This window comes from Drosophila subobscura, chromosome E, assembly GCF_008121235.1.
Source record: "Drosophila subobscura isolate 14011-0131.10 chromosome E, UCBerk_Dsub_1.0, whole genome shotgun sequence".
NCBI classification, from domain to species: domain Eukaryota; kingdom Metazoa; phylum Arthropoda; class Insecta; order Diptera; family Drosophilidae; genus Drosophila; species Drosophila subobscura.
Window position 1 is genome coordinate 3633187 of NC_048531.1, and position 11282 is coordinate 3644468.

Below are 11282 nucleotides of genomic sequence, written 5' to 3' on the forward strand. Positions count from 1 at the left end.
ATGAGGCTGCCGCTGACTACTACTACGAGGATGATGATGATGATGAGGTCTGAGGATGGCGGCTGCGCTCCAACAATAAAGACGCAAGCAGGCTGCATGCCACTGACCACGCTTTTTTTTTTGTATTCTTCCCCCCAACCCATCCTAAAGCCATTCTATACCAAAACCCAACCAGTCGGTCAATCCATTGCATGTTGTTCACCTTTTTGCAATTTCATTTCATGTTTTAGCTTGCTTTTTCTCTGTCTCTCGTTTTCGCTGTTTCGTTTTCTTTTTCTGCATTTCCTTCATTTTCCCCCCGTTCCGTTCTTTTTTTATGATTTTTGGCGTGCTACGCGAATGGGGGCCTCATGCAAAAATCCAAATTATATTTCATTGCTTAAATTCAATTAGCGGCGAGGAGAGGCAACACCACACCACCACTCGAAATGGGAATTACGAGAGTACGAGGTTCGGGGCTCGACATGCGCTTTCGTTTGTTCTCAACTCAGCAGCTGTGAAGTCTGATTTGAAGCTCTGACTCTGACTCTGACTCTGATAACTGGGTTGAGATCTGGGGGCTCTCACCTGCCATTATGTATGTTTGGGGGGCTAATCAAAACAAGTAGCAGGAGCAGTGGTGCAGAGGAGTGGTGGAGTGTAGCGTACGTAAACAGAAAGTTGATTGAAAGTTACGCCAAGTGCAGCTGAACAATGAAAACGGCAAAAGGATATGCCGAGAGTGTGTAATCTCGAGGAAAGCAAAGGATGGCTAGAGACAGTTGCAAAAACAGGAATATTTAACATATTTTCTTATTAGATTCGGGCCAGCTGCCACAGCCTGCAGTGTAGCACTCAAATGAATAATGCAAATGGCTTTAATAATATCTACCCAAAAGCCGCAAGCCCAAGGTGATAGATGCATCAATCAAAATGTGATAAATATTTGCTTGCTGGGTCACGCCACTCATTAGGGAAAATTCCCTGCGGCCACTGTACATTTGGTAATTGTTGTAAAATGCAACTAATTGCTTTAATTTGCAACACGCCCTTGCCACAAGAGCATATGTGGGGGCGGGGCAGGAGTGTGGGTGAGAGAGCACTTGTAATAATATGCAATCATTGAGGCATATAAATCTTATAGAAAACTCTTTCTACTTAATTAGTTTTAATGTCGCACAAACAAAAGACGCATAAGTAACAATTAGGGGCATGCCACACACACACACACACAGACACTCTCTCGTACGCAACAATTTGCGGATGTTTGAATGTAGATGTAAGCATTTATGGGTTCAGATACATTTTGCAAGTGAGTATGGAGCATAAATCTTAATTACGCTTCGTCGAGCGTAAATCATCATCAGTCGCAGTCGCCGTCGAAGTCTCAGCCTCTCAGTCCCAGTCCCAGCCTCAGTCTTTTAGCCTCAGTCTCAGCGCCAAGGGGTAGCTGCTCTCCGGATATTCACTGGAGCAAACTCTGACAATTTGTTCGGCATTTTGCATTTTTTACGACCCGCCCGCCTGTCAGACACTCTGAGACTCTTTGAGTTTTGCTGCGAACACTTAACCCACATTGTGGGGCGACTCTTTTGGCAGTTCATAAAGCAAAAGCAAAAGTCAGGTCAGCTTCTGCCCAAATCCAATTCAGACTCATGCCAAATGGCTTCAAGATTTTGCTTTATGGCAATCAAAGTTCCTTTTTGGCGGCAATGGAAATTGTTTGTTACAAGTTGTAAAGATTAAAAGCCCATTAGGCAGGCCAAAGACTCACGTAGAACTTGTTTGAGACTGAGAGGGATTTGGTTACACATTTTGTAGAGATCCCCATGAACAAGCCCATGAACACGGAGGCATCCCATTTAAATGCGCGCAATGCAATCACTCAAATTGGCCAAAGCGCCAGAACGTGCAGATGGCAGCCGCACGAATGCGACTGCGACTGCGAATGGGAATTGGAATGGGGAATCCATGAAATATTTTAATCCATAAGAAGCAGTTAAGTGCATCCATCAGCGTGTATTTAGAATTTAATAAATACGGAAGCGAGAACACGACTCCAGCAACTACAGAGATTCAGAGAGAGAGCGAGCGAGCGATCCCTAGCAAATAGACTTTGAGAGGTATTTTAATTTATTTAAATTTTGTTGCCTCCTCTCGCTCAGCCTAGACTGGGACTGGGACGGGCCTGGACTGAGACTGAGACTGGCCTGGGCCGAAGAAAAGTGAACATCCATTAGTTGTGCTAATGATGCGCAACCCACTTTGCCGCGCTCCGCCCCATGCAGAGGTGGAGGCAGGCAGGCAGCAGGCAGGCATGTCTGTTGCGAGTGTCCTGGGCTCTCAGGAGTGTGCGACTTATGTTTGCCACTTTGCAACGCATTTGCCTAGGTTGGTTAGTTACCATCGCCACTCCTTCTCACTCTCTCTGTGTGCAGCTGTGTTTGTGTCTTTGCCTAAGGCTAACGCAGTGCCAAAGTGGCCAAGGGGAAAGTCTGAAAGGCAACAGCAAGAGATTTCCTTAGTGAAAATAATCAGAATATCAAATACAGTGTTGACGCTGTTTTATTTGAATTTGCAGAGATTGTCCAGAGCCATCAGTGGCTACAATTTGTCAAGGACTTACAGATAAACCTACAAAAAACCAGAGAAAATTGGCTATGGGCTTCAAAGGGCTAAACGTAGCATCCTTACCATCAACTGATTCAGGTAGAACTCGTAGGGTATGTGACCGCTAATGGGATCTATGGCAACCGGCCACATTTCATCCATTTCCTCTTGGGTGAAAGGTTCGCCCTCCTCCATCATCAGCTTGCCAAATGCCTCCTTGGTGAGGTAGCCCTTGTTCTCGGGATCTAGCATCTTGAAGGCCTGCAGGATTTTCTCCGGCGGTGCAGGTTCCATTCTGCAAGTAAGTGTGGAATAAATATATTCAATGTATTGGCAGGATCTGTCACCAACTTGCGTTCCATTAGCAGCTGCGAGACATGCGGCAGAAATTTAGTCAGATGCACCTCGCCGCTGGTCTCCTCGGACTCGGTGGCCGAGATGACTTCATTCACCTCCTCCTCGGTGGGCACACAGCCCAGCAGCCGCAGCACCGTGCCCACCTCTCGCACATCTATGAACTTGTCCCCGTGATGATCAAACACACAAAAAGCATCCGATATGCGCTTCTCCAGATCGTTGTTCACTGAGGTAGCATTTAATTCATTTGAGGGAGTTGTGGGGGAAATATCTGAGCCACTTACAGTCCATGTCCATGCTGCAGGTTCAGTTCTTCGATTGCAACTGCTAAAAGTCGTTGAAAATTGGGCGATAAATCAATAGATTCGTGTAAGAATCGCTGTTGCCCGTGGCAATGTGAATGGTGAATGTTTGGCTGCTATAAACAGAAGTTTTCTTTGTGTTTTTTGGTCTAAAAGTGGAAGTGTCTTGTGGATAAAAGCAGCCAACAAGAAGCTGCTTCCTCATGCTACATATATGGGTGCAACAGAACCATCATATTCTGGCCATTAGACAGCTCGTGGTGGCCATCATCATCATCGTATTGCTCCATTACCATTTCGACCGAGTCTCTGTCTAGCTATGGGTGCATGGAACACGGAAGAGGCTTTTGCCCGCTGTCTTTTGGCCAGCCTCGCCTTACTGGTGGAGGCAACAAGTGGATTTTGGTGCTGTGCCCACTTTAATGGAAATTACTGCAAAGTTTGCCATTAATTTTCCTGCACATTTGTCGGGGTTATGGATGGATGGGGGCCCCAGTGCTCTCTCGCTCTCCCTCTCTCTCTCTCTCTCTCTCAGTCTCTTTCCACGCATTGGATTCGATTAAAAAATGGCAAAGGCAGCAAACAGCAAAGCAGCAAACCAGCAACCAGGCAAGAACTACTTCATTCACGCTAATGCGTGTCGTGTACAACACGCTTGCCACTTGAGCTGTTTGCTGTGTGGCTGCATCGTCCTCGTACTCATCCTCACCTCCCTCAGTTCAGCTCACTCCACTCCACTCCTCTTTGCTGTGTGTGTGCAGCTCTCAACGCCATCAGCCCCGCATCAAAGCCACGTACACACTTGCCTATCTGCCGCAATCTTTCGCTTGGGTTCTGGGACGGAGCCGGGGCCGGGGCCCTGGACCATGGCCATGGGCTTTGGGCCTTCTACTGCACTGGGGCTACTGCCATAAACACTAAAAGTGTTCGTCATTTGCTGTTCCAGATCCAATTAACCATTTTGATGCATTTGCCTCCATTAACTTTTTCCCTCTCTCCCGCTCTCTATAGACCCTTTTTCTGAAAAGGCCTTGGCCATGGGGTGGACGCAGTCTTCAGCAATTTTGCCGCTGACTTACAACGTGATCGGAAGTTTGTCTTGGCCTGGTCTGGTCTGGCCTGGTCTGGCCGCATCTTCATGCATACCTGACGACGTGTCCGTGACTCTCACACATGCCTCGAAGTGTGCGCGAGTGTTTGTGTGTGTGTGTGTGTGTGTATCTATGTGTAGGCCTTTTGCCAAGTACTTTGTAAATGTTGGCATGATTTAAGTCGGCTCTTAGTCTCTTTATTCTGACATTTACTCCGGGTTTTGTCTATTAGGCATGCGATTAAAATTTAAATTGAACTCAGGACTCAGCCTCAGTCTCAGTCTCTGGGACCCAGGTTTCAGTCTGCGTATTGGGTTTCCAGGCCTGTGTCCGCTGTTGGGGTAATTTTTTATACACAACTAACCACGCCCTCCCCTACTTGGCAATTACTGCGCCCAGTTCCGGTTTTTTGCAGCGTGCGGGGCGATGGTGCGGGCATTTTGTTCATCTGTCTATTTCGACACCTGCTCCAGGGAAGGGTTTCCTGTGCCTAGGGAAGTGCTTTATTTGCATGCGAGATTCTGCATCTACAAGGCTTTTAATTACTTTCCAGACCGCACTTGGCATACATATCTGTGGCATCTGCAGCTGTGTGTATCCGTATCTGTATCTGTGCAATTCTAAAAACCATTCGTAATCATTGTTGCTTTTTTTCGTTGAGGTCACATTGAGGCATTCAAATCGATTGCCCTTTTTACAGCTCCAGCTACCAATCGCCACACAATTTTCCATTAATAAATAATTATTATTGTGATTTTTTTGCTGCATTTAATATTCGATTGGAATTGCTTTGCAATGGTTGTGGACTCTTGCGTGTGTTCGACGGGGGCAAAGTAATTAAATGGATTTTAATAAACATAAACATACGAATAAATGAATGCTGCTGCCTGCCAGCAGCCCACCTTTCACAGCAGCAGCCAACGGGAGCCGCGAATGTAAGCGGAAAACCCTGCTGCCACAATGAACGGCCCAGAAACTTTTGTTGAATTAATTAGAGTGAAAAAAAGGCAGCCAGACAGACAGCTCCTATAGCTTTAAACGATACGTAAAAAGAATTCAATTCAAGCGAAATGATATGAAAGAGTTGATTAATAATCATAGCGAAAACCACAAAAGACTTGGGGACCAATGGAGACTCAACCCAGCCATCTCTCGCCACAAAAGCGCTGACGCCATGGCATGGGCCTGGGCCTGGCTGTCTCTCGCCTCACATCAAGGCCAATTGGGCTGCGGCTCCGAGCCATGGCCGGCCAGAGCATCAATTGTAGGCCTGGGCGCAGCAGCCACAACCAGAGATACACATGTTGCTGCCGATGCTGTTGTTGCTCCATATTCTCGGTACACTCTCAGTGTACTGGGGGGAGAGACTGGTTTCTGGTCTCTGGTTATGGTACGGTCTGGCCTGGGCAACGACTTGACTTGACTTTGATTCAATTTCCATATGAAAACATCGATTTGCGTTTGTGCGCCCGCGTTGTCGTAATCAAAGTGTTGTTTATGGAACACGTCCGGCGTGTTCTGGCTCTTTACTGCTACCCCTTACTTAACCAGTATACAAAAGGTATATTCATTTGTGGGAAATGTGTGCAGCAGGCAAAGGAAAGAGCTTCGCAGACCACTTTCACGGGGTTCTGCAGAAACAAACTGCCGGAATGTACAAAATTATATAAAATTCGAACACTTTAAAGGGGTTTCTGGCTGTGGCAGGGTTGTCTGGCATTTTAAGGGGTATCCCTCATTCGTAATGTGTCCAAAACTCTCTCCTACTTGTAGCTGCTGCCTCGTTTTCTTGGCTCGAAATTGCTCACGGCAACAATTGCGCGCGTCGGCTGGAAAAAATATGTAGCCAACGATTACATTTGCCTATTGAACGGACGGTAGAGGGGACGGACGTGCGGGGTTAGACGTGCCTGAAAAGCTAGAACGAGTCCCCGTGTCTCGCGAGTTATGATTGAGTTCTAATGAGTTGAGAAAAATGTATCAAGGAAAAACCAGTTCCCGGAATCGCAATTAGATAAGTGGGTTCCTCGCCACAAGAAAGCGCAGCAGAGGAGCAACAAATCCGTTGGGCAGCCGTTGGCGGCGATTCCGAGGCGTGCTCTGTGCCTCTGTGACTGTCAGGAAATGGAAATTGTTTTCCACCGGCCTTAACAAATCTGTAGCACATTTTCCATAATAAGGCGTTAAAAATATTTCGCAATTTGAATTTTCACTTCAGTCTTTTTGTGGGTAGCGCTGGAAAATGTTGAGAAAAACTCGTTCTACGTGCCAGCAGGTGGGGATCGGATATGCAAATTGAAATTATAAAACGAATTGTGTGTGTGTGTGTGTGTGTGTGCAAAATCGAATGAAGCCATTAAACCATTAAGCCATAATCTTGCGAGGCATTCACCTTTCGCATAGTTATTGGATTTTCCGTGCTAGTTTGGGAAGGCGTGAAAAATTAATGCGTTGAGCACGCCAAAAGGGAAAGGTCCCAGCCCTTCCACTGAACTGCTTTACTTTCTAGCTGTAGAAATGCACCACGCCCTAATGTGCGTGCCTTTCCAATTACCCAACTAGCTGGACCGCCCCAGCAACACCAACAAAAGCAGTCCCAGTCCCAGCTACAGTCCATTTGCCCCATCATTAGCCACATTTACTAATGATCTTTGGAGCCTGGGAACTCTAGAATTTTGCATGCATGTGATAATGGTTTTTGTCGGTCGCTTTGATACTGCTCTCTGGCCGAACGGACAGCCAACAAGACAATAAATCAATAATTATTGCAAAATAATGTTTGAGCAAGAGCAACTGCAACTGCAACTGCAACTTCAGTCGCAAAAGGCAGCGAGGCAGGCAGCGAGGCAGGCGTATGACTTAATTTGCCAATTTGAACGCCAAAGGCTAAAAGCGTACTTACTTCTTGGCCCAAAAAAGGCCAGACAGCTGGGTCCCGCTTTAAACGTCAATTTCCGTGGCAACAGAAAACAGCCACTGAGACCAGTTGCCAGTCCCAGTGCCAGTCTCTCCCCTCCCAGCCTGTTGTTGGCTCAAACGCGTGCGCAGCAGCCACAGCCAAGCAGCCAAAGCAGCAACCACAGGAGAAATAAGAATTCTATTATATTCATGCCACACAATGTGATTAACTTGTTGACCCTGTCCAAAGAGCAAACACAATAAAAATATTCTGCAACATTTAGAACGGATTTTCGAATGGCTGTCTGCTGGCTGTATTTCTGTTGCTGTTGCTTTTGCCCCTCAAATTGCATTCGAATCCCTCAAAGGCACTTCCGTGCTTTGTGGTTAAAAAGATTTTATGTGCAAACAGAGCGGGAAAGACAGAAACTGAAACCGAAACAGAAACAGAAACACAAAATTGGCATTTGTTAGGCGCTGCAAATAATTGAAGAAAATATCCAAAAAGCCCGGTCAGACTGCAGCCAGGGGGACAATGGTGCACCACCTGCCTCTCCCTGTCAATACAAGGTGAATCGGGAGGAGGTCACAAGCAAAATTCCCTTTCAATTTAGCTATATTTCGATTGTGGTTTATCTATGCATAGAATTGAACTATTTTTGCTGCTTTCTGAATGCTTTTCTGTCCACACAAAAGTATTTAAAACTGTGATGTGCTGCCCGCAGCCTCCTTTCCTTTCAATTTCAGCAAACATTTCATTGTAGTTTCTCTATTAGAAGCTTGAGCCATCAATTGAGGTGCATTTTAGTACCTGTCCAAAAGAAATTGATGCAAAATCAGAGCTCCAACTGTGGCCATTGTCAGCTTTCGCTGCAAAATGTATAGAAAAAATACCTTGCTGGAAAACTGGCTGGAAAATTGATTTTTACTCGTACCGCTAGCATGACAATCACTCGCCTCAAAAACAGCCTTTAGCTGCAAGGCTCACGCCCACCAATGAAAAAAAAGGAGTTCGAATCGAGGCATTAGACGTTGCTAGGCCAGCTGATTCATGGCTTAATCACTGGCAATCGGTAGCACAGAGTCTTGCAGCTAGCAGCCAAGTTGCTGCACCCAAAAAGCAAGAAAAAAACGGCTTTATCAGCGAGTCGAGTGAGTGGCTTGTGCCTGGAGGCAGGCAACGGAGCCACCGAACCGCGGAACCACTTGTGGGCAGGGCGGACAATTGATTATTTGCTCCATAACTGCAGGACTTGATTAAGATTTTTCGAGGTCTCTGCTGGTACTTGATATTTTTGTGTTGTTGGCAAATTTTCACTTTTTGTTTCGCAAACCAGCAGCCTTACATCCGCTAGACACATGGATACAAGAGTGAGTGTGTGTGTTGTGTGTGTATGTGGCAAGATCAGTAACCGCAGCAGCAGCAGCTTCCACAAACCATAAACAACTGTTTCGTGTTGATCTCCACCGATCTCTCCTCCGATCACCACCGATACATCCATCCATCCATCGGCATCCGCGCATGCGCAACGCTCGCCAAGTTATAAAAGTGTAAATAAGGTAATTAGTGCTTCCGGGCATAATCATACAAACATGACGTCGCTCTTGTGGGCAACTCGCAGCTCGGGCTCTGACTCTGGCGCTCCATGTGAGTGTCAGCCACTGTTTGTGCTACTCTACCAGAGGGTATGATGATGTTTGCAGCGCCCAAAAGCGAGTGAACGTCAAAGCTAGTTCTTTGTTGCACTTAAAGGGTAGCCAAGGCTTCGGCTGTTGAATTCTTTTTGTTGTTTTGGGCGAACAGCTAACGAACTGACGCATCGCGCGTTCCACAAGTCCCCCAGAAGCACAGGGTCCATGCTGCCGGCAATGACAACGGCGACGACGACGACGACGACGACGACGACAACAACAATGTTACGCTCTGTCGTCAGCAGAGGAAGCCAAAGAGTCGTAAGCTGTAGCCAGTGCGGAGGCAGCAATTGCTGATAAGCAATAAAAACAAATGGCAAAAGCATGGCCAGAACAGAGCCCCCAGTCTTAGTCTTCGTTTCCCCTCAACCCCCGCTCAACCGTTCCCCGTGCCAGTCAATAAAACTTGTGTTGTCGACTTGGCGCTATCCATTACTGCCTCGAGATTTGGCTAATTATGATGCCAGATGATCGGTTAGTTGACTCTTAAGTACCCCACAGACACAGAGTGCTGTTTGCGTTGCTTAATTGGCAGGCAGATTGAAGGGGGCATCTAACTGCCAGCTGAGATGAGTCTCGTCTCGGCTGAAAGCCTGAATTAGCTTAAAGCAAATGTTTCTAAAAGCTTTGATACAAAAATGAACAGCAAAATCCAATAAATTCGGTAGGCAGCAACATGTAGGGAAGTACACACCTGAAGGTGGCTTAGGGGAGATCTCTATTTAAATGTAAATATTAATGGAAATATCTTTTAAGCTGAATTTGCTTTTTCTGATTTTATGGCGCGGATTGTCGCTGCTCTTGGCCGATCAGTCACTGACAATGAGTCGAATTAACTTTAACTGCCAAACAATGAAAATACCCACAATATATTCAAGCTCATGTGTTTGGGAACTGACAATTTAATTATGGCCAAGACGGCACTTTCTTGCGACTTTTGGTGGTCGTTTGTGGGCACATTAAACCGTGATTTGTAGTGTTTAAAATGTTGATTTTTCTCTATTGGTTGTTTTTATTTGGAAATTAATTAACTGAAAACTACTGTTAACTGTGGGGAATTGCTTTTGTTTATGTTTTCGTGTTGATGGATTTCTCTCTGCAAAAGGGAGGAGCCCTGCGGCCGTTCTCTGTGTCGCTAGAGACCCATTTTGATGTCTTAATTAGTGGGTTAATACGTAGAATGCAGAAATCGGCTGGGATTTATTTTTGCATATAAACATTTGTACATTTGCCCCTGAAGAACATCCCACCCCAGGCGGCGTTAATCAAAGGCTGTAAAAAGCTGTTTGGACAAGCCGTGTTTACTCTGCCCAACGCCCATTTAAGTGTGAAATTTAATCAGTGTGCGACCGGGAGACACATTCCCCATTCTGCCATTCGCCCATTCATTTATGCCGTTGTTTATTAATTTTTACTGCCAAATTTATTTGCCTTATTAGCATTTTCTCATAATTTCTTGATAAAACAATTTGCGTTTTGTCTGTGCCAAAAGACAACACGAGAGCAGAGAGATATCAAATCAGACATCACCGACGACTCCGATTCATGCATTCATTTTTTTTTTGTATGGCATCTCATTGACTTGCTTCACGTAATTTATGGATATGCGGCAATCGGAAACGAAATTCATGCGAGAAGTCACCCGCCTCCACCGATTTCATGGATAGGGTATATCTGCTAGGGGATATGCTGGCTCAAGGAGTGGCTTGTGGCGGAATTTATAACTAGCATTGCCTTGCAAGTAGAACTCTTTGCAGAATAAAGCCATAAATGAGGCATGGACGGACCTTCTTTGTGCTGTTCTTAGGGCATACCCCGTTCGTTGTGCGTGTCATTGGCTGCCATAATTCTTTTTCCTATTTAATTGTGTGTTGGTATTGCCATTTGGTATCGCTTTTGCTGTCCTATCATAAATTTGCAGCCTTATCTACACAGTCAGATCGCAGCGTCTTCGTCTCCGTTCCCCCCACCCATAACCTGAGCATTTGTGTACCCCCAAACCTGAGCATTTGTGTTGATTCTCATAATATGCTAATTACAATTTGTAGTCATCGCCGTGCCGTGCCGTCTTCGTGTCCATTGATTCGACTGAATGATGCCTGATGCTGCCGCTTTGGCTTTGCCTTTTCGGCCAATTAAACAATATCGACATCTAGTTTTGTTTTAATTAGCATAAAAGTGTTTTTTGGACTGCCGACTGCCGAACTGCCGGACTGCGGCGATGAGGTTACAAATTACGTACAAGCATTTATTATGTTATTGGCATCGAGCTACAAATAGGTATAAAAGATTCATATTCAAATCGAGCAGATAATGCTGGAGCATAAATTCACTTTGGCTTTCATAAAAGTGA

General features: G+C 45.7%; 1 protein-coding gene across 1 annotated transcript; it reads right to left on the reverse strand.

The window, feature by feature from the left end:
- Positions 1–2526: 2526 nt before the first annotated feature.
- LOC117890685 (dynein regulatory complex protein 8) lies at positions 2527–3314 on the reverse strand. Its single transcript, XM_034795672.1, has 4 exons — positions 3231–3314; positions 2941–3172; positions 2674–2884; positions 2527–2613 (listed from the first exon to the last, which is right to left on the reverse strand). The coding sequence occupies exons 1-4, from the start codon at positions 3241–3243 to the stop codon at positions 2602–2604; spliced, it is 468 nt and encodes a 155-aa protein (XP_034651563.1). The 5' UTR covers positions 3244–3314; the 3' UTR covers positions 2527–2601.
- Positions 3315–11282: the final 7968 nt, after the last annotated feature.

Bases quoted from the DNA above. Each gene is read 5' to 3' on its own strand.
- LOC117890685 (XM_034795672.1), bottom strand. The intron at 2,885-2,940 runs GTTGGTGACAGA...ACTTACTTGCAG, and splicing joins CAGCTGCTAATGGAACGCAA to AATGGAACCTGCACCGCCGG.